Below are 24,432 nucleotides of genomic sequence, written 5' to 3'. Positions count from 1 at the left end.
CATCCACTCCCGCAGCAGATCGACTAAAGCACAGGATGCCGCTCTAACTGCTGTTAAGGCCAGTATCACTTTAAGACAAAAACACAGCTTTAAATGCTCTTATTAAAACTCTTTTTGAATGTATTACTTTAACAAGTAAAAATAAAAAATAAAAATAAAATAAAATAAAAATAAAAATAAATAAATAAAAAATAAAAAACATTTCTAAAACTGTTCAGATACTTCCAGGATTAAAAAAAAAAATGTATTTTAGGATAAAATTTAACTTTTATGACTATTTGTAGTCACTTCCTCTAGAAAGACTTGGAAATAAAGAGTAGCATTGACTAGTTAAGAAAGATGGCTACACAGGAAACTCAGAACTTGAAACGCAGTTCACAGCTGTCCGTACAGCGGAGCACTCAGGGAAGACCCCAGGCTAAGGAGACCGCGCTGAGCCAGGCTCAGGGCTGCCAGCAACGTGCAGGAGAGAACAGGCATTCAGCGAAGTGTGCAAGGCGACGTCCATCACACTACGGACTGACTATGTGTTCAGAAAACGCAATACTAATCTACCAAAAAAATTTACAACAATGTCAATATAAATAAGCACTCATTTCAAAAATAATGGTGAAGAACTGAGACTCTTTCAAATTAAACTATTAACGTGTGTGTGTGTTTGAATGTTTGGCTTGGGTGCAATGTGTATTACCAATGTTATAAAATTTTAAATCACCAAGTCATTTCTGAAATAGTTTTAAAGGTGAAGAAAACCGTATCCTTTGGCAGCATTTTCTTTTTACACTGATATGACTTAACATTAAACAACTGCTCTAGGCAGAATTTCAAACATTCAGAGGTGAAATTCATCCAAGACGCACTTCTTAAAAATCACTAATTAACACAAGTACAGAGAGATACAAACATCAGTTATGCACTTTGACAATGTAATCTAATTTAAAACTTTTCAGTGGCTTTTAAAGTAGTAATAGCATTATTCATTTAAACAGGAAGATAAAAATAGGAAGACTAGACAACAGCAGTTACAGCTGGACACTAAGCTATCAATATTTTACCAAGAAGCTTTGTACAATAGACTTGACATTAACATTTCCAGATTTATGCTCCAGCCATCTGTCCTCAGAATTGTGTGAGTGTGTCATTGTTGTAGGATCTAGCTGGCAAGCACGATTTGTTTACTACTACAAGACAGAATCAAGTTCTGTCCCCTGGAGAACTGCCGATAGGTGGGTTAGGAGGGAGGGAAACCAACTGTGTTCATTCACTTTGCCTTTCCATTCCTGCGGGCTAATCAAATACGCTTGCTCTCTCATCTCTCCCTCCCAGAGCCCATCTGGACTGGCCGTGAGCAACTCCCACGTCTGCTATCTATGGTTCCTCGTGAGCAGAGGAGTGTTAGTAACCGCCTTCAAAAACTTGCATTTCTTCCTGCTGGAACTATCACTTGCCATCAAAGTCTATCAGAATTCACCCAGCTGCAGTCAGTATTACAAACCTGATGGCGTTCTCCACCACGATGACCGCACTTTCACACTCAACCACTCCTAACAGTAATGTTTCCATTATTGGGAAATGAGAGACCCTTTTAAAAGACTTTAATTCATTGTGATTTTAAAAAACCTTCGCTATGAATTAAAACCTTGTTCATTTTAAAGGAGTCTATACAATACAAAAGAAACCCAGTCCTTCTGATAATTATACAAAAAACTTCAAATCATATTTAAAAGATTTTAAAGAAGTAAAAATTAATGAGGGGCCAGCCCGGTGGCGTAGTAGTTAAGTTCATGTGCTCTGCTTCAGCAGCCCAGGGTTCACAGGTTCGGATCCCAGGCACAGACCTAACACCGCTCAGCAAGCCATAGTGTGGCAGCATCCCACGTAAAATAGAGGAACACTGGCACAGATGTTAGCTCAGCAACAATCTTCTTCAAGCAAAAAGAGGAATATTAACAACAGATGTTAGCTCAGGGCCAATCTTCCTCACAAAAACAGAAGCAACAATAATCAAAGGAACATTTTATTTTTTAAAAATCTTAGCAATTATTTTCATAAATAACAAAACTGAGGTCTGAGAATAACACAATATGATCATTAATAATATAATAACAGTCATGCAGCTAAGTGGTGGCAGAGTGAGGGGAGTGACTTGCTCTGTTCTTCTCAGATGCAGCCATTTGCAGTTAAAGAAGAGAGACACTGGAGTCAGGCAGACAAGGGCTAAAATCCTGCCCCAGAACTTGCTCACTGTTTGGCTTCAGGCAAATTAACCTCTCTCTGAACTTCAATTCCTTCAACTCTGAAAAGGATGCACTCAAATGTCAATTGCCCAATTCCCTTTCCTATCCTTTTTCCTAATAGTATTGAATATGAAATACTTTAAGTGACACAGACAAGTACATTTATAGCATGCTTTATTATCCCCAAATAAAAATGTTAATAAAACCATTCAAAAACAAGGAATCCTTAGTGTGATTCATAATTAATATTCAAATCTAAACTCATACCACTCTTCACACTACCTAAAAATATATGGAAAACTTTGTAAATGCCTGATAAACAATATTTTATACATAATAATCTAAAGAATAACTATATTTTCCTTCAAAAGAATCATTTGCAGTGCTCTCCTGAGTCAGCAAAGACAATAACACAACATTAGCCAAGTGCAAAATAAGAAAAACTTTATTGCATTAAGGTTTAAACATCAATATATGGAAACTGCAGAGAAATGCAAAATCCTTCTATAGAAGAACGGAGGTTTGGGGAGGAGCTGATCTTACTACTGCAAGAAAATCAACACAAGACAGTTAATTTGGTTTTGATTTTCAAATATTTTTAAATGAGAAAGAAAATGACTCACAAAACAAATCTGGAGTGCTTAAATACTGTTATAAGTGATAGCAATTTTTTTTTCTTTTTTTTTCTGAGGAAGATTAGCCCTGAGCTAACTACTGCCAGTCCTCCTCTTTTTGCTGAGGAAGACTGGCCCTGAGCTAACAACCGTGCCCATCTTCCTCTACTTTATATGTGGGACGCCTACCACAGCAGGTATGCCAAGCGGTGCCATGTCTGCACCCAGGATCTAGCAAACCCTGGGCCACTGAGAATTGGAACATGCGCACTTAACCACTGTGCCACCAGGCTGGCCCCGATAGTAATTTTTCAAAAGTCAACAACACTAAGTGCTACCAAACCTTTTAGAAAATTTATACTAGAAAAACTGATGAAACTAAAGTCATCCACAGCTGTTTGAATGAGACGAACTGACCACTGGCCAGGCACTTGCTTCCCTTCCTACTCAGAGAACCAGAACCAAGAGGTGAGATTACAAATATTTTCCATATCATTATTAAAGACCTTGCTAAAAGAGAAGTAGCAAAACGTGATCCCAATGCCACCAAGAGACCTTTTTACCTCCCTCTAGCAGAGACTAACAGGCTCAGACGAAATTTTCTAAAAATAGGAAAACAAAACACATGTAACTAATCTTATAATATAGAAAGAACCTTCAGTTTTGAATTGCAAATGCTGCTTACTCTCCAAGTTACAGCCAAAATATTCAAAGGTATATTGAAATTTCTCCCTGTTATTTGAGTTATTTGATAAACACGATACAGTAAACTGCTGGTTTACAAGAGCACTTAGCAACATCTTTCCTCAGTGGTGAACGTGGTGGACGAAGGACTATGCAGGGAAAACTAAGACACGAAGGACTGTTTCTGTTTCCACTCAAAACCCCAACAGCTTATTAATTCCCAGATTGCAAGGCAGGCATAGGAACTGATCCCTACAGCTACATGAATGTGAATTACAATTAGCCCTCCCGGTGGCAACGTGGTTCAGTTTAATGTGCTCCACTTCAGTGGCCCAGGTTCAGATCCCAGGTGCAGACCTACACTCCTCATCAAGCCAGGCTGTGGCAGCGACCCACATACAAAATAGAGGAAGTCTGGCACGGATGTCAGCTCAAGGCGAAACTTCCTCAAGCAAAAAGAGGAAGATTGGCAACAGGTGTTAGCTCAGAGCCACTCTTCCTCACAAAAAAATCAAAACAAAACAAAAAAATTTGCACTCCTTTTTAGGCATTAAAATATTCAAATCTGGGATTCTCTGAAAGGTAACAACACAAAAGTAGGTTTTTAATTTTTCATCATAAGGCTCAGTGAGCAAACTGAGTTGCAAAGCTCAGCCTGCCATGTGGACCCTAGGAGTCATGGCTCACTCCTCACCAGTTTAGACTAACGTTTCAATGCTTCAGGAATCCTCATGCTCTTAAAAATTACCGAAAACTCCACAGAGCTCTTGTGGATGTGGGTTATAGCTATTAACATTACCCATTTGAGAAATTAAAACTTAGAACATTTTAAAACACAGCAATAGATAAACATACATTGTCACAAGCACACTGTCAGAGCGATGACACCGCCACACATCATGCAGCTTCTAGAAAAAGGCACTGGACACACTAGAGAGAATGAAAGTGGAAACAACTTCTTAGCATTATTATGAAAATAGTTGTGACCTCAAGAACCCCTAAAAGTGTCCTGAGGTCCCCAGGTGTCCCCAGAACACACCAAGAACCACAGGATGAAAGGATCAAGTGTCTTGTGGCTCATCAGTCATAATGTCACCCTCCTGCATCAATAAATAGCAGGAGTAAAAGTTGACAGAGGAAGCACCTACAGTCCCAGAAATAGCAAAGTTTTTTAAAAAGTATTTTAACTGAGCAAAAGTTTGGCAAAGATTTATATTTAGAATATTAAATTTCCTCTTCTTGAGTGGCTAGAACAATAATAATGATTAACAGAGATGACGGTATTAACAGATCAATGATGATGATGATGATGACGACGACGATGATGACAACATGAGCAACTGACATTAAACGGCACTTCGAGTAGCCAAGATTTGTTTAAGTCCTTTACGGATATAACTCATTTGGTCTTTACAACCCTGTGAGGTAGCATTAAGTGCTATAAATCACCTGCCATAAAACATAAACAGTCACAAGGCTTCCTCTTCAGCATGAGGTAGCAAAACTAGCAATAATTTTAAATGACAAAATCAAAAATCTTATATATTTGGGAAATAAAGCTAACAACGCACCAAAGAATAATAAACCAAAAGAACAGATGGAATTGAAACTTTTGTTGAAGAAAGCAATGATTGATTCAATTAAGAATGTTAACGCCCCTGGTATAATTAAGCCATCAATTCAACTTTCTGGAACAGTGGGTTGTGAATTACTCTCTCGTTCACTGTAGGTATTCACAATTCGACCAACTGGATGTGCATCACTTGAACAAGGCTAGCTATTTAAGTGAACGACAATATATATGTATATATAGATATATTTAAGTTAGCTAATAGGAAAAATAATACAGGACTCCAGATTTAGTGGGAGAATGCAAACAAATATCATTATGCCGTTATCTGGTAAGCAACTATTTGCCCATACATTACCGAAGCAATGAGAATTTCCACAAAGAAAAAACATTGCCCAAGTTGTGATAAATATGACTGTGTGGAACTAGGAATTACCAGACAAGCAACTATTAACTCAAAATGTCTTCTACCAAGTTTCTGATATCTTGAAAATATTGCTGATGCTCGACACAAGAAAAAGATTTGTTTTACAAACAAAACTAATTGAGATAGGTATTTTCCCAAGCAAGAATGTGATTTGACAAAAGCGATACACGCATTCACTTTTCATAAAACGTCATCGGAAAGTGTAACTTTAAACAAGGACTTCTTCAAGAGGAGCTGCGCCACCTCCTGCGGGGACTGGGACATCATGAGGGCATTTGTTTTCCAGTTAGGTCATGCTTGAACATTAATATTTCAGAATAACATTTTTAGTATAAGTTACTTGTATTTACCTTTTATTTTGATAGGTTACTCATTAGCTTATAATATAAAGCATCCGATAAATGCTACATTATAGATCAATATAATACATCCTATAAGAATTTAGGTACTTAATTTTTCTATCTATTATATTTATAGTTAGGTTATATTTTCTATGAATTTCATCTCAGGATATCAAAAAGAAAAGCTACAAAATATTTGTTATAAAAAGTGGATATTGGATTTAAGGATTAAAAACTACTACTTTAAAGAATAAAAATCATATGTTCTTAATGGTCTCAACTGTGTCAAACCTTCCTAAATTCCTTCCTCAAATTCCCTCTTCCATTAATAGCTATCCCTGCTCTTCTAGGACTCTGAGCTGACCATCATCAGATCAAGACATCTGTCCATAATTCCTTGCGTGTGCTCCCAGCCCATGAACACACAACACAGCAGGAGCCACTAATCAGTGCTCCTACTACAAGAGGGAGCCTGGAAATCCTCAGCATTTTCCAAGAATCAAACACAAATGCAAAATTCAAAGTCATGTGACTCCAAAATAGGGAACTACCCCAGTGAAAAGACGGTATACTATGGCTGAAAGCTCATCGAAAATGGGCACTGAGCCCTTATTCAAGCCACTTATTGTCCTCAAATGAAAAGTGAGAGAGTTAAGCCCAATTAGCTAGGAGAATTTTTTGGGCTTTATTAACTACGGCTCCATGAATAAAGTATTTATGCCAGTGCTACCTTTAGACAGGAAATCACAGAACCAAGACTTGACAGCTCCCTCTCCTCTCCTCTCAAGACAAAGACTCTCTTAAGAAAGATGGGGATAAGCCTGCAGGACTTCTGTGACCTTTGGAATAAGAAACATTCTCAAAGATTGTGGGCCACAAATGTCATAAGAGCCAAGTTCCTAGGCAGCCATTTGGAGCCATCAGCCATTCTGGTGTCACTGACGCTAATAATTTTATCCAGAACTGTTTCTACAAGTCTCTTTATACAGGAACATATTCACAAAACAAAAAAGATCACTTAAGTGTATTTTAAAAGAAACAAAGTAAAATTCTGCAAATGCACAAATTCGTAACAGATCAGATTCAACATCCCAGAATATTTATTTTATGAGATCTCATACATGCTCTCCAATAGCCTTAAACTCTTAGGATAAGTAGTAGGTTTTGTGGGGTTCTTCTCAAAATTGGCTTTAAGGTAAAACTTTTATAGGCAGAGAAATGGTTCTGGATCCCATCTTCTACTCATATACACAAAGAACACACTCTCCGTGGAATCCCCTGCAATCTGAAATCCCACGCCCCACCCAAGAACGTGTATCTCAAGACCCCCTCACTTAAAGAAACAGTGCTTTTCAACCCCACTGGGCTCTGGTTAAAAACCAGGCATGTGTGTCTTGCCCTGCAGGACCTGAATGAGAAGGCCTGGGATGGGCTTAGGCAGCTTTCTTTTCCACTAAATCAGAATCTGCAAAGAGCAAGCCAGGGCAGGAGCACTGCTTTTTCAAGTTCTGTAGGTGATTTTTACGTGTAGTCTTGGATAAATCAGAACCAGTTTTAAAGATGTTTGACGAGAGAGTAAAAGGTAAGGCCCCCCCAAATCGCAACCCATTCATTTCCATGAGAGTCCTTGAGAAAACACATGACGACAACAGACACTGTGCTTTAAACACACAAACGAGCGTCGGGGCTACAGATCCAAAACCAAGGAACACTGTTTGCTTGCCTCTGGCCTCTCTTCCTCAAACCAATTCAACCCGTCCCTACCAGGAGAGGTGTTCTGCTGATTTGCTTTTCTAACTCTCTCTCATCTGCAGGGTTCCGGTTTGTTTAAGCTTTTAAGAGCTCATAAGAGCCAAATCAGAGACTCTTTAAAAGTGAATTCAAATCCAGTGAAATCACCCATAGACACACGTTGCATTCATTACCGTACATTTTAGGACAAGAAATTTTTGAAGATGACTATCTGACAAGAAGAGGTGGAAGAGACAAAAGCATTTTTTGGACCATATGAAATTAGAGGTAAGCAGATGGCAGCTGCTTTTCATTTCACCCCACCCCACCCCCAATTTCGTGTGTCGCTCCCTGGCTATACTAATCAGAAGTCTATTGAAGGAGAAGGCTGTGTGAATTTATTGGACACCAAACAAACCACTACAGAAACAGTCTCCAAAACCCAAAGATAATCCTGTAGGCTGACCAGTGTCAAGATCTGAATACCAAAATGTACGAATTCAAATTTAGACACCTTTATAATAATTCTAGTGACAGTGGAATGTGTCACTGCACAGTTTCTCTGCATCCAATGCATAAAAATGAAAGGGAATCTGGTTTTCAACATCATACTCCCACTAAAACAACTTGCAATCAATTAACGTTGTCAGCAGCAGAACTCAATTTTCTCCCCTGCGTGTGCGGAGGGGAGCGGACAGAGCAGATTGATAATTCCCGTTGAGAGTGTGGCTAAGTGTTCCTAGGCAACCCTGCTCCATCATCTTCTCTGACAAAAACAAGGGAAAGACTTTGCACTGCAGGCTGATGGAGCCCTGAATACTAATGACGAGGCAAGGAGGAAGGCTTCATTACTGACTTCGAGGAGAAACACGTAGGAGCAGCTTCTAGCTGTAAATAAATTCTAATTAAAACTTAGCGTGCAGCTCACACAGCTGAACCCACGCCTGCAGATGAGGGTTCTTCAGCAGCTGTCCATTCATGTGAGCTCATTAATATACCTGGATAGTTTAGCAAATGATTCGTGTGTGTTTTCTGGAAATTACTTCGAGGAAAAACCTTCCAAACATGTCCATTTATTTGCTGTGGAATTTGTTTAATCTTCTTAGGAACATTTAGACTGACAACAGTCTTAAATTACTATCTTTGCCCAAGAGACCTTTCCAGTCACATGCACTGAACTATACGACAACCCAGAATCAAAACTGAAAATGTTTCACACAGCTGGCCATGGTGTGGACCCCTGCATGGCTCAGCAGAATGCGCCCGATTCCCCTCACCCCTTTTCCTGCTCTGCCCAAACCCACCACATTATTGCTCTTGTAGGATGAGTATCATATGTCTCGCCTTTCCTGCCTATGAAACAGGAACAAGAAATAACTTTTTCCAGTAAAAACTCCATAGAACTACCAGAAAAATTATATATATATTTTTTTAATTTTTAAATCAAACCTTTATGCTGTTCAGGGATCTAACTCATTTATTTAATGTGCCAATTGATACTAGAATAAGCTTTTTAAAAATGGAACACCTCCTCAGAATACTTCAAATACTATTCAGTCAAAATATCACGGGAAATTTTTTGAAAAATTTTACAAGAAAAAACTGAATCATATTCTGGGCACACTGAAAATTTTCTATTTAGAAGAATTCTACAGAATTTTTTAGAAACAAGCTATAATATTAGTCCCAATATTAAGACAGTAAATCTTCATTTCTTATTTTAAAAATTCTTAAAACATGCCATTTTTCTTTTTCTTTTTTTAAGATTGGCACCTGAGCTAACAACTATTGCCAATCTTCTTTCTTTTTCTGCTTTTCTCTCCCCAAATCCCCCTAGCACATAGTTGTGTATTTTTTATTTTTAGTTGTGGGTCCTTCTAGTTGTGGCACGTGGGATGCCACCTCAGTGTGGCCTGATGAGCGGTGCCATGTCCATGCCCAGGATCCGAACCAGAGAATCCCTGTGCCGCAGGAAGCAGAGTGCGAAATTAACCACTCGGCCACAGGGCTGGCCCCCCATGCCATTTTTCTTAAATCAAATGAGAAGGTATTCCCTTGACAATGAACAATGAAATGATCAAACACCACATTTTAACACAGCAAGAGCAGCTACATTTTGGCAAGCACTGCACTTGTCATTCCCACACACGGCCTCATTTAACTCGCAGCTCCGAGGTGAGCTCTGTCAGCCTGTGGAACACGGGAGGAAACGGAGGCTCCAGGTGCTCACATGGCAAGTGCCTGGTGGAGCCGGGATTCAAACCCAGCTTCTGCCTACAGGGCCTGTGCCTTTACCAACTCCACTCACTGCTCTCACTTTTCAAACGCACTCAGTCTCCAAGGCAACACACATTTCCTACGTCTCTATAGTCTTAGTACGAACTGAATTACATACACTAATCAGACTGTGACGTGGAAAAAACCTTTGTTTTACGATCTTTCCGGATCAGTTCAGGCTGAATTTATACTGTTCGTGGGGAGAGGTACTGAGGTAGAGGGCAGAGGGGAGATGCGCTGCACAGATTCAATTTTGAGACATCTGCTTACTCACGAAAGCAAATCACTAAACCACTTTAGCAACATCCTTGCGAGAAACCCTGGCACCTCTAAGCATCCTCCGGAATGAGGGAGAGCGCCCCAGGCCGTGCCGGGGGCGGCCTTCCCACCACGTACCCTGGACGACCTTGGTTTCCTCACCTGTGAAACAGGGGCTCCACTTGCAAGGTTTTGTAAAGATTAAATGAAAAACACACATGCAAAGAGGTCAGTTCACTGCCAGGCAGTAGGCACTAAATAAATAATAGCTACCATTTTCACAGAAGAAAATAACTTTAAATCTCCCAATTAAACATTCTGGATAGAATCTCAAAAAGCGCTTAAATACATTTGCTAAAAATTGTAAAGTGAGATTTCTTTTTTAAAGGTTGTATCTATTCCCCCACCCTTTTTAGTCATCCTGGCTGTTATCCTTAAAACCTATTCCAAAAACTGGGTCTCCCCCATATTTAAATTCTTGAAGCTTTATATCAGGATCAAGCCCGGACATATACAGATTGTCACCATAACTCAAAGAGTAAACAAAGATTCCAGTCCTAGAGCCACTTCCACTTCCAGACACAGAACACAACATGCTCAGGACAGGCTCCAGAGATCCAGGACAGTGAATTCAGCTGCCAATCAAATGAAACGTACTGTTTGAATGCAAACAAAATTGAATGTTATCAAGGAGGGTGACATGATTATTCACTGGCTCATACGGTGACTCCTTCACCTCTCCTTGAATGACTTCAGTGGTCTAACACATTTATTGTTTAATTTTTTTAAAAAAATATGGATTCTAATTTCTTTTTTTTTTTTTAAGATTGGCACCTGTGCTAACATCTGTTGCCAATCTTCTTTTTTTTCTCTCTTCTTCTTCCCAAATCCCTCCAGTGCATAGTTGTATATTCTAGCTGTAGGTCCTTCTGGTTGTGCTATGTGGGACGCCACCTCAGCATGGCCGGATGAGTGGCGCCATGTCCTCGCCCAGGATCTGAACCTGTGAAACCCTGGGCCACAGAAGCAGTGTGTGCAAACTTAACCACTGGGCCAGCCCCCATCGTCTGATCTCTAACAGAAAATGCAGAACATGCTTAGGGAGTGAAAGTAATATTCTTCTGTTTCAGTTTCTTTTTTCTCACAAAATACAGGCATCATGTTAAAAATTAGCTTATATACTTAAGCTCATAATAAATATTCAACATCAAATATTTCTTGATTTAAATTCCTTTCAAAAACCTAATAAATTTTACATTTCTTAAATATAGCATCTTTAAATATAAATTAACATTTATTTGGGATTCTTGGGGGAAAAGGTTCTGGAATTTTTTTTTTAGATTAAAAAAAAACGCCATTGCACTAAGTTTGAGAATTTCAGAAGTGGAAGAAATACTATTTTAACTCAACCTCTAGTTTTAAATGTGGTGACACTGAGGCCTCGAAGGACACATCAATTTGCCCGATTTTACACATTGTGCTTTAACAGCAAATCTAGAACCAAAATCCAGGTCTCTGAGAAACCAGGACTTGCTCTCTCCTGGTGGACCTCATGAAAACAGATCGTGGGAAAGAACCAGACATGCAGGGACCCATACGAGGCGGAGTGGAAAGAAGGGAGTTCACTGGTTATGGGTGAGAAATAGAATTTCACAATAACGATATTATGGGCAATCCCTCAAGGACCTAAAGATTACCATTCAGCGTGCTTGACAACCGAGACACGCGTGAGCTGATTCACTGGCTAACCAGGAGGCATTCTTCGCAACACAGCAAGCTGCTTTCACATTAGCGCCACAACTAAAAGAATATAAAGAATAGAAAGCTGATATTAACTATTTAAAAATTTACACCAAGAACCAAGGAATTCCCCAGTAGAAATATAAAGACTTGCTGGAAGTTTCATTATGTGAATTTATTGGCAATTCAGTTGTCTTAAAAGTTGTGCTATAAAACTTATTGTCCTTTGCTGTTCCAAATCACATTGGAAAGAAATAATAACTTTCTTAAGAGTGTTTCTGGAATTTTCTTCTATTCTCTAAAGCCAAATCTTAGACCCTTCAAGAAATAGTGAGCTGGCATTTTGCCCACTGTTCTCTAGGCAATTTTTAGTTCCATTAAATTAGAATAAGAGGGGAAAATCGCATCGAGAAGTATTCTAGCATCAAGCTGCTTGCACTTCCTCCGAAGACTTTGGAAATACTGCGGAAATTAGAAGCAGTACAGAAATCTAACGTTATGGTTACTGGTTAGAAATGACTTGTGAGGGCAAATATGCTCTCCAATATCCTCTTGTTTAAATGAACAAAGTGATTATTCTAATACATATGCACGTATACATGAAGCGTAGTCACAAAATCTTAACCATTATAAACGGATTGGTGCAGCTCACAACAAAGGAATTGAGTGCACTGAAGCAACCCCACTGTTAATCTGTTGTGTTACACACTACGCGTGACAGACACTGAGAGGTGCTTACACCAGCATCCATTCTCCTCTTCCCCCTTAACAAGAAAACCCTGATTTTCAGGTGAGCAGTCATGTGCTTAAGGTGCCACAAGCTATTTTCACAATAGCCCTATAATGAGAGCATGATAAGAGCAGGAATGCTATTTGGTACTTCACAAAACCTCCTAAAAGCACACCAGGTGCCCTTCTTCTTGTCTCCTTTCTGCTGCCTGGCATATGAACCTGATGGTTGGAGCTCACGCAGCCACCCTGGACCATCAGGTAATATGCTAAGGCTGACGCCGAAGTGAGAAGCCATCTGGGCCTCTGACACTGGGGCCATGACACATACCAGCCCTGGACTGCCGACTGCTTGACTTGTTTTACATAAGAGAGAAATGAACTTTCAGCATGTTTAAGCCGCTGTTGTTATTATTTTGGTGATTTGGGGTTATATAGTGCCATACTTAACCCTAACTAATAAAGGAAAAGACTTACCAAATAGTATTTACCAAGTATTTAATAAATACAATTATGAAAAGATATAGAGATCTCAGTTTTTGTTTTAATGCTACGAAATTCAAATCAACTTTAAGCATATGCCAGTAAAACAACAAAACACTGAAAGGAAAAAACAAAGCTGTCCTCATAAAACAGACATCCAAAGTGTCCTGTTCTCAAAAGGAGACAGTCAAGAAAGCCGCCGCTCTAAGTGACAGGACTGCACACACACACGCTCCCTGCTTTTGCTGTTATCTTGTGAATGACACTGCTACTCCAATCACTCCAGGAACAGTTCCTATCATTCAGAATCCCTGCGTCTTTCCCTCTGCCTTCTTGAATTTTCCATCAGTTAATCGGTCCAGCCTTGTAAATGGAGGAAATGAAGCTCAATCAATCTGCTTTTAGACAGAGTTAAGAAACAGACATTAAAAAACACAATTAGGAAATCTTATCTTCCAGAGGTCACTGCACAGATGAAATATGAGAATATATGTGAAGCCACTTTGCAAACACTGAAGTACAATTCAAATGATCTTAGTATTGATTCTACGTTAAAATAATCAAGAAAGGAAAACAACATTTTCCCCATCGGAGGAGAACGTGCTTTGCATCTTCCTATCACTTTAGTTCTCCAAAAGTTTCTGCAAAATTGGTGTTTTTAAAAAAAAAAAATCAATGTAAATTAGGGACCAATTTTAGTTTCTTCATCTCCACCTGTTTAATTCATATCCATAATGCTACCATTTCTAGATATTTTATTTATTAGAGCCTTTGGTATACATAAAACCATAGACTACGACAAATTCTTAGTATCACTCAGGTTATAAAACCCCTGCTTGATACACAAATTTAAAGATACGAAGATGCCTGGCATGCTCTACTGATTTTCCAAGCTATTACTTCTTCTAGGTCCAAAGCAGACAGGCAATTGTTGATGTGAGACTCTAAGTCAAAGGGGCAACCCATCATTATTGCTTCAGAGACTGAAATCTTACCCTCCTCTTTGTCCTTGCAGACATAATCTCCCTTTCTGCTTCCTAAAATAAAGAGTGAACCACTGAGGCTGTCTCAGAATAATCTCATGCAAAGGTTTTTTCATGTAGTAGAGGAGGAAAGAGCTTTGTGCTTGGAGTAAAGACCCATGGGGTTCAATTCCATTTCAACCACTTACTATCTGTAACACATTTAGTAAGACACCGCAACTTCTCTAAGTTTAAGCCTAAACCTGTGTAAAAGAGGGACACGATCTATGGTAAGGTGCATTCAGATGCCAGCGCCCAGGCCCCACTTCATTTCTTCTCAAGTAGCTGTGTTCAGCACCTTGAGGAAGAAAGCTACATGGTGGCCAACTCATCAAAAAGTCGAGTATTCAATAACTCACAGGAAAACTAATGTCATCGGCTCAATGAATTTTCACGTGTGTCTCCACAATATTATGTCTACTTTTTCTTTATTTTCTCAGCTGAGAGACACATCTTTTTTGAAAATTCCCTTTACTGCAGTAGAAATTTTTGGTCTGCCCAAACAATAATGCTATCTAGTGATAGGTGGGTAATTAAGCTGACAATATAAATAATAGTATTCTTAGATTATCACTTAATATTTTTTCACCATATGGAGTAAAAAACTTCAGGTTAATTGTACTTCAAGATCATATCTAATTCATATAATAATCAACCGTCATTTTATTACCAAGCGCCTCAGACGGTCACGTGGGCACCAGGTTTTTCCCTCCCTTATCTCATGGACTTGATTTCTTCTCTGATACGATAGTTAGCTTTTTGCGAAATCTATTTCACCTTTTGCTGTTACGCTAAACTTGCCTGTTTGACCCTGTTGCTTCGTTCTCACTCACACTCATAAAAACCAAAACGTACCCCACTCACTATTATCTGTAGATTTCATTAATATACTGGTTAGCTAATTCTTTCAGATCATTAAAAAATATATATACACATAATCCTGTGGTTCTCTTCAATTTGATATGTTTTCAATAATCATTATCTCCTTGGATAGCTTATTACACACTTACCGTTTCTTTATCCAATTCAGTTAATTTGGTATGCAAGATTTCAAAAGCACTGCTTTCTCAAAATCGTGATATTTAACATCTATAGCCTTTCTTTAATCAAGTAATTCTATAAAGCTATCAAGGAAAACAATCAGGTTTTTGTATGATGATTACTACTTTAAAGTCTTTGGTCCTATTATCTCATAGATGTTTACACATTCTTGTTAATGTTATTTCATCAGTCTATTAGGAATTGAAATTAAACTAACTGGATGCTAATTTTTCTTTTAAAAACAACCTATTAAATTTCCCCTGCTAATTCTTTATTATTTCTAGTGCTAAGGCCCACCACTTTCTCTAGTATCTTTTTTTTGGCAAAACTCTGAAAGCCTGTAGACAGCACCGACTCTAGGGGAAGTGAGAGAAGATGGTCATGGCCCGTGGGTGTGATTTCAGGTTAGTGAGCCACAGACTTCCTCTCGTTCAAACTGCTCTGCCTTCACTGCTCACAGTCCTGAAGGTTTTTTTGCCTTTTGTGAAATCCCATAACATCACAGTTTACGTAATTTTTTAAGAGGTGCGAAATAGTTTGTTGTTTGCATAAAATGAGAGAGGGGTGCTTGTATTTGCTCACTTAAGCCTAAACTAACTCTAGGACAGACAGACAGATAGAAACACACACACACAGACACATACAAAATATCGAGTGCCTCCAAGGAAGGAACTGAACGGCTCAGAGACTGTGGTGTTACTTACACCTCTCGAATTTTGAGCCATGTGAATACATCTCTTATTCACAACATGCAAGTTTTCATTCCAGACATAGAGAATCAGAATCCTTGACAAGATGTTTATCTGAATTTTTTTAAGAAACTATCTTCCCTAAAATCCTATGATATTCAAATATCCATGAGAAGAAAACAGATTAGTGACATCAAGTTATAATTACCACTTTAATGCAGATTAGTTTTCAGCCCCAACTGAAAGATACAGAAATAGGACACCTGGAAATAAAGATATGGAAAATAAGATAGAAAGAACTGAGAATACAAGAAGTAACCCCTATGGAAACCTGATCCTTTACTTTGCAGTAATTACTTGATTAAAGGAAGTCAGCATCAAGGACTTGGAAAAGCACCAAGATGCAATTTAGCTTGAGGAGCAGGAGTGGACGTCAGCCCGTTTCCGTCAGACCTCGGGTCTCTCCTTGGGCTGATCCTAAACGAAAACCACTTCCTTGGCTTCCAGAATTACATAGCTGCACAGACCCCTTAATGTAAGGGACGGAGGGGGGAAGGAAGCAGGGAAATGAGGAGACAACTCTGAAGACGTATGACTCAGTACATGGGCATCTGTGTTTTCTGTACAGAAAAATTGACAAATCCATGTGCAAGTGTAACCCAGGCATTTTAAAATGAATTTTTGTATTATTATTATAATGATCTTCACCTTGGAAAAATGGAATGAATTTTGCTCCCAGAGTGAAATACTACCATTAAAAAGCAGGCAAGTGTTATCTCAAGGACAAAGGAGAATAATCGTCGTTTTGGCAGAGGAATTCATGTGTCATGGCCTAGATTCCTTTGAAACTTGCCAAAGGAAAGACAGGTTATATATAATAATCACTGTAGTGTTGGTGGTAATGTTCTGTTCCATACATAAAGATATTTAGAGTGGCAGGAACAAATCGTTTTATTTATACCTCCTGTATGCTAATACTTCCCTATGTTCTGAGAGGAGTTTTATGCAAATGCTATGTAAAGCCATGATTAGTTAGAAGTATAAGGATTTTATCACTGACCAATAAAAGTAATCATTTTACAAATCAGTGTGAATCAGCGCCCTGAGATTATTTCCATCGGCACTCTCACATCAGCTCTGTGGGTGCGCCACTGGTACCTTCCAACAGGACTCCATGTACTCGGTTTAATGCTCTGCTGTTGTAGTCTCAAAATTCTTAACCACCTTTGAACAAGTGACTCACATTTTCATGCTGCACTGGGACTTGCAAACTGTGAGACCAGTCCTGGCCCTGCCCCTCCAGGTGTGGTCTGAGAACCAGCAGCGTCAGTGTCACCTGGAGAACACGTCAGACGCAGCACCTCAGGCTCCATGTAAGACCTGAACTGAAATCTGCGTCTTAACAAGATCCCCACAACATTAATATGCGTGTGAAAGTCTGAGAAGTGCTGCTCCACTGGAAATAATTCCACATTAAAATACAAAGCACCTTCAAAACTACCACGCTGTGCAGGATACATGACAAATGGTTCAAAAATTAAGCAACCTCTGAGGTTAGACAGTAACTGATGAAGTATTTTGTTTTAGAGAAACCAGTATAGAAAGTTTGGCTACACAGAGCTGGTCTATCTTTCCCTTAAATTCATTTAACAAGGGTTTCAAATCGCTTAAGAAACAATGTAGTACCGTTAAAGGCTGTGCCCGCCCCCACAGTCCACATGTTGAAGCCCGAAGTTCCAGTCCTTCAGATGCGGCTCTACTTAGAGAAAGGGTCTTACGGGGGTAATTCAGTTAACATAGGTGATTGGGGGACCTTAGTCCAATATGACTAGTGTCCTTATAAGAAGAGGCGATTAGGACACAGACACAGAGGGAAGGCCATGCGAAGACACAGGGAGACGACGGCCATCTGCAAGGCAAGGAGAGAGGCCTCAGAAGGAACCAGCCCCGCCAACACCTAGATCTCAGGCTTCTAGCCTCCAGAACTGCAAGCCGACAAATTTCTGTTCTACTATGAGGTCAACCAGTCTATGATACTTTGTTGTGGTCACCTTAGCAAACTAATACAACTACATTTCAGAAAGAACCGAAGCATATCAAAATACAGCTTCTTCCTCTGTCTGACAACATCCATGAACTGACTGTTTCTTGTCAACCTTCACTTCACAATTCCATTAAGAGGGAAATAGTATCAAGTGTTGCTTTTTAAAAATTCTCCAACTGGCCTGCCAGAATACCCAAATGATTCCACGTACAGGAGTAATACATATCAGTAATATACAGTATATTTTCATAATTCCTTTGGCTAAACACACTAGAATTTGCAAGAGCAAGGAATTAGGAGAATGACGTGGCAGTCATCTTACAATGGCCCAATACTGACCTCTATTCCTGCTGCTTATACAAAGATTGTGAACAGCACCGAACCAGACTCATTTCATACACTTACAAAATGTATGACTATACTTATGAAATTTCATAAACTTACTTTTCCATGAAAAGCCAATGGCCATTGTCACTTCGGGCTTTACTAACATGGATGTAATTATACCTTATATGAAAAATGACCTCAGCAGAGGGGATCCTTCTCAAGTCTCCGTCAGTCTCATTCACTCAGATGGGCAGTGGGTAACATGAGCCAGAGGGGTTCATAGCTCATGGCAATTGGGGCTATCCATCAACCACTCTTCAGATCTAATTCAAAATTAGCGCTAAAGGAGAAACAAGGCTCAGAATGTCCACTCAAAGAGCCTTGGAAGTTGTGACAAATCAAATGCGACTTTACATCTATTTTCTTTTCAGAACACACCAGGTGTCACCTGGGTGACTTCTCTCTTTGTCATGCCTTGGTTTCCAATTTTCCCCTTGGGGGGAAAAAAGAAAGAAAAAACACAAACATTTATTTGAAAATTGAGATACTAAATAACCCATAGTTGACATTTTCACTTATTCATAGAACAATACTGCTACTTATAATTCTAAAATTGGGGGGTGGGGCTGTGGTAGTTGGAAATCCAGATGAAGAAGAGCAAGGAAACACCAGCTTTGATTTTTCTGGTAGCCAAAGGAGAGGTCACCATCAACGGCACTGCTAAGGACCCCTGTCCAGCAAGGACCAAGATCGAACACCAGTGCTGGTTTGCAAACAGAATCATTGCTAAAATGGTTCCTAAAAGCAGAAACTGTAGACGGGAATATCCACAGAGACCAGATGTGCCCCTAAGGGCTTCTGCTATGGAAATCCTGACTCTCCTAGGATTAGCTGTATTGTCTAGGAGTAGCTGGGTTGCGAGAAGATGGTTCAGGCAAAGTGTCCAGATGCCTGAAAAATCTCTTTCTGTCATTACTGTGGTCATTTATTAAATCTCCCACCCTTCCTCCGTCTGCTGCTGTAGCCCTAATTGACACCTGAAACTACTGCTTCTGGCCCAGAGATTGGTCTGCACTGACAGGACAGCTGCAAAACAGAGACAGGAAGGAGCAGGAGAAAATAAGCCCCACACACCACTCTGTCCTAACCCAGAGGCGCCCCAGCCCCAGTCGTGAGGACAAGCTTGTCCCCAGGCTCCCTACCACACTCTATATCTTTCACCACCTCCAGTAATGGGACACCTACTTTTGAGCCTAAACCTTTTTCCAAAGAATAAATAAATCTTACTTTATTCTCTATGTGTGCCCAATGGTTCTCTACTACCTAGCATTCAGAAAGTGTCTGTAATTAATAAATGTGTTTTTTCTGGCTTTTTATTAAATATAAATGGGAGGCATAGGAGAAGGAGACACAGAAAAAGTGGCGTAAATGTCTTTACTCATTCATTCATTCTCTCACCCAACCAACATTTGAGTGCCCACCATACGTCAAACACCATTCTACGCAAAGGGGATACAGCCAAAGATGCTACTCTCACGAGCTCATGCAACACTAATAAGGTGGTATCAGATAGTAAAGTAAGAATTAAAATAGGAGGATGTGATGGAGAATGACTTGTTGATCAGGAAAGAGGTCTCTGAGTGTCAAGACTGAAGACAAGCCCCAAGACCAGGAGGAGCCCATTGTTCTAAAATTGGGGGAATAGAATTCCCAGCAGGAAGACAAACAAATGCAGGGCCCTAATCTAGAAACAGACATGGTAGGCTCCAGGAGCAAACCGAAATCCCGTGTGGCTAAAGTGTAGGTGGGTAAGGTACTGACTGCTGGTGCAAGCTAAGCTGAGGGAGTTTAGGCCAGGCTAAGGAGTCTCTGAACTCTGTTACCAAGCTTAAAACCTGAACATGCCTGCTTCAGAGACAAGACGATATAATCACAATACAGTCAGGATTACAGGAAATTGTACCCTACACTACAGCGGGCCTAAGTAAGATGCAGTGGATGGTATCAGCCCCCAGAGAAGCCATAGGGTCACTGGGCCAAGGGAAAGACTAGCGATGATTTGGGACATGTACGGACAAGATTTACAACATACTCCAGTAAGCGACATCATTCTACGGTTCTTCACTCCCAGATTCCAAATGTTCTCTCCCTAACCTTTAGTCCTACCTCAGACCCAACCTTTAAGAACTCCAAAGTACCCGACAAGTTAAGAGCAAACTGCTTATCCTTAATTCAAGGCTCTCCACAATACAGGCCCAATTTATTTTTCTTGATTCATAATGCACTGCTCCCACTGAAGCATTACATGCTATCTGTTCACAATACTAACAATTTGCCTGTATTCTATCACCTGCCTGTAATAGAGTGGACACAACAAACGTCACGACAACAGGAGGTGAAACCTCCTTACTTTGAATCACCTGGGACACTAATTTTCTCTCTCTGGGTCACAATTAACACAAGGATACAAGTTAGAACACAGATTGAGTAACTGACATATACAATATAATATTAGGATGCCTTCTATGCCACTAGCCTTCTATTAGCATGATCCCTAAAGCAACCAGTAGAGAACCTTCAAGTAGAGCCTGCTATGAAAGCTACTATGTTCTGGGAAACACATAAGCAATTTCACTCACATAATTTCCTTTAACTCTCTCCATTCAATAACATAGGTATAATAAGACATATTTTGCAAATAAAGAACTAAAGAGAGGAAACAACGAGTCCAAAGAGACACAAAAGAGGCAGTCAACAAAATCAGACCGGCCTAGGATCTTGGGATTCTGCTTCTCGCTGCTTCCCATTCCACACTCACTCAATAAATGGTTACTGAATACCTACCCTGAGCCAGACACTGCTCAGATCCTATAGATGCAAAAGAGAGTAAAATGAAAGGCAAAGAGAAGCTGCATCCTATTGTAACTTTTTAAAGGAAATAGGCAGTGAGAAAGACACAAGTACATTATTAATGTGGGTTTGAGGCAAAAATGCTATGTGGTAGAAAGTAGGGGTTGAGAGATAAAAAAAAAAAGAGCTGTAAAGGAGGGAAACAATGGATGGGAAAACTAATGTCTACATAATAGTAGTTCACAGTATGGGCGATCAAATTAGAATAAATTCTGAACTTGCTTGAAAATAAAACATTACATATACATATATGTATGTAATGTTTACATATATCCATGCGTGTACACTTAAAGTTTTTTTAAATCCAAAAAATAGTTCTCAATTGAGCACTACTTTGTACCGAGAATATAAAATAAATAAAGCATACTAATAGTCACCATAGAGTTAATGCACATTTTTATGACATAGAGTGTGTAGCATTTGTAACACTTACTTAGACTAACTAGTGTGCGCGGACACACACACACCTTCCAGCACTGGAACCTATAAATCACTGACTACCTCAGAGCTATTAGAAAACATTAATTCAATTTCTCAAGCTAAATTACATTTCACAATTTCCATCAATGGACTTGAATAGGACCTTGAGATGATTAATGTTTTATCAGCGATTACCCAGACAGGGGAACAGAGAGCCTGCCATTTCGAATTTAGAATGTTAGTTCAGTACCATGAGGAAGTGAAGACCTGAGCCGTCATTGGCATGAGCATTATTATTTAAATTTAGTAAAAAACTTGGAAAAATTTAACTTATTTAGGAATTCATTTCTGTCATTTAAGACTCGATACTGTTTTCTTGTTAGAAGCGAAGAGACTGGAGATTTTGAGAAAGTCTTAGAAAGCTCACGGCTAAAAAGGATGGACAAGTCTTATATGATCTGGGTTCCAGAAAGAAATATTGGGGCATGGTTTTACAAGCTTCTGCTACTCAGCTGTTTGAAGCTAACCCATTTTTCACGGATTTACATTTATTACGGCCTACAATTATTACTTACGCCTCTTCCCAAGCACTCAGACTATAGCTTCCTCTTCCCCCTCAAAGAGAGCAAAGGCAAGGTTTATTACTTTGTCAATCATATGCCCTAAGGACAATACAGAGCACAGGGAACACCTTCTGTTAGTAAAGACCTGTTCAGAGCGCGCTATTTGAAGGACCTAGTATGTGTGCAATCAATTTGGAAAACTGTGTCTGAAATGACCCACAATTTACAGTTAATTTAATGACTATTACAATTAAACTCCTATCTCCAACTACTAGAAAGCCTTAATAAAATTGCATACAGTCATTTCTGTTACAAAAAAAGTGAATTTAGATGCGCTTCTCCAAGATTTTTTCTTAACTCTGTGACCCATTTACACAAATATACATATCAATGTAGCCTGGATTAAAAAGCTCTTGAATTCTCCTCATATGTCTTTGTCAGAGACCAGAAAAACTCAAGAATGGGGAGTAAGTAATCCCAGGAGTCATAAAGATAGGATTATCTTGTCCATGAAGTCCCTTGGACAGCACTTGAGGACAGTGGAAGGACAATGGGCTTTAAAACAAATCAGATTTAGGCTTTTATCCCAATATTGGTGCTTCAGATGTGAGGCATCTTGGCAAAGTACTCTCTGAGCTCTGGATTCTTCACCATAGCACCATGGGGTCGTCTAACTCTTAAATAAGACAGCAATCTTGCAAACACTGAGGACAGAGCCAAGCAAACAGCAGACACATAGTAAAGGACTACTATCATCATTATTATTATCATAAATTTGCTTATCAAAAACACTGAACTTGAGGTTGGGGTTCTGCAGTTTAGAAATAAATGAGAACTTCTTAAGGCATAAAAATCAGAATATTCCCTAAGAATTTCGGGATGTCAGACTACAGTTTGTGAAATTCTGTCTTCATTCCTCTATTCTAGCTTGAAAGAAGTCAAATCAGCCTCTGATTAAATTTTAAACAGTCATCCTTGTGGGATGGGGGAAAAGGTAAGAGATTTACTTCTCTCTCAGCATGGCAAAGATTAATAAATGGAAAATACTAAATAGTATACTACAATAGAAATTTCTTTTGCAAAATACTGGCATAAGTGTTTACTGAGTGTTCACTCAGCATTTTAAAGGAATCCTTCAGAAATGTGAGAACAAAAGAGTTTTTGTCTGCAACTAGAACTTTTAAAATCTACTACAAAGTACTACAGAATATGATCGCACTCCATAAGGCACTCTTCAAGACACGACGTCTCTAATTTGGTTAAATTTCAAGTTGATTTCACTAATATTTTCTTATGTATCCTCATGTGTATGGAACGGCATTCCAAATGCCAATTACGGCAATGCTTTTTAGTCTCACCCCTTCTAAAGTGTTTCAAGGAAGAAGGGTGTTCAGACCATAACTAGGTCACCTTTTAGGACAAAAAATAAAGTTTGTGTATGCTGGAGTGTAATAAGTTTTCCATTGAAACAGACACAAAGAAAAATTTTATTTTCCACTGTTATTTCAAATAGAAAGAGCTCATTATTTCGATTAAAAAATATTGTGTTTCAGTTCATGCATTAGAATTATCTTGGTTTTCTCTGTCCTATTCTTGCTCAAATATCAAATAAATGATGAGGATAACAACTTTATTTTACCCTTACGGTGCACACCAATTCTTTCTATGAAAAACAATTTATAAGTGGCAGTAGATGCCACGTTAACCTTTAAGAACAAAATTTTGTTCCAATTAGTTCCAATTATTGCTTTTGTTCCTGAGCTCTAATGCAAGTTAAACACCACAGTCACTATGGATCAGGCGAGATCTGGCATGTCAGCGCAGATAACCTTGGGGGCATTCAGGCTTGCAGTGATATTCATCCAACCCATTTTGCCTCTTTTTTGGAAAATGTGCTTACTTAGTTGAACATAACTGTACATGGGCTTTTGTTCTATTTTGCTGTTAGTGCCCTCAATTCTGAATCCTAGCGCCCTGTGGACAGCAGAGGGGAACTCTGCCCCATCTTTCTGCGCCATCCTCTCACCTTCTGTCGCTGTATCGGACAACGTTCTGCTGGCTATTCACAGGGTTTTCATGGCCAATGCTTTTGGAAGTCGGTGGCCAGGCCCTTCTTCCTAGTCTGTCTAGTCTGGAAGCTTTGCTGAAACGTGTCCACCATGGGTGACCCTGCTGGTATTGGAAATCCCAGCAGCAGAGCTTTCAGTATCCCAGCAACACGCAGCCACCACAGTATGACAACCACAAATGACAGACAGGTGGTGTGGTTTCCTGACCGGGGAAATGAACCCGGGGCCGTGGTGGTGAGAGCGCCAAACCTTAACC

At 39.4% G+C, this 24,432-nt stretch overlaps 1 protein-coding gene across 18 annotated transcripts in view; it reads right to left on the bottom strand.

The window, feature by feature from the left end:
- PARD3 (par-3 family cell polarity regulator) overlaps positions 1–24,432 on the bottom strand; it is a 518,486-nt gene that overhangs the window by 402,991 nt on the left and 91,063 nt on the right. The window contains exon 1 of one of the 18 annotated variants that reach the window (XM_046679515.1): positions 11,837–11,920. The exons of the other annotated variants lie outside the window; for them this stretch is intronic. Within the exon in view, the coding sequence (XP_046535471.1) occupies positions 11,837–11,839 (3 nt within the window). The 5' untranslated portion in view covers positions 11,840–11,920. Of the gene's footprint in view, positions 1–11,836; positions 11,921–24,432 lie in introns of those variants that run through there. 18 annotated transcript variants of the gene reach the window in all.

The sequence above is a fragment of the Equus quagga genome, chromosome 12, assembly GCF_021613505.1.
Source record: "Equus quagga isolate Etosha38 chromosome 12, UCLA_HA_Equagga_1.0, whole genome shotgun sequence".
In the NCBI taxonomy this organism is placed as follows: Eukaryota; Metazoa; Chordata; class Mammalia; order Perissodactyla; family Equidae; genus Equus; species Equus quagga.
This window is presented reverse-complemented; position numbering and strand designations above follow the sequence as displayed.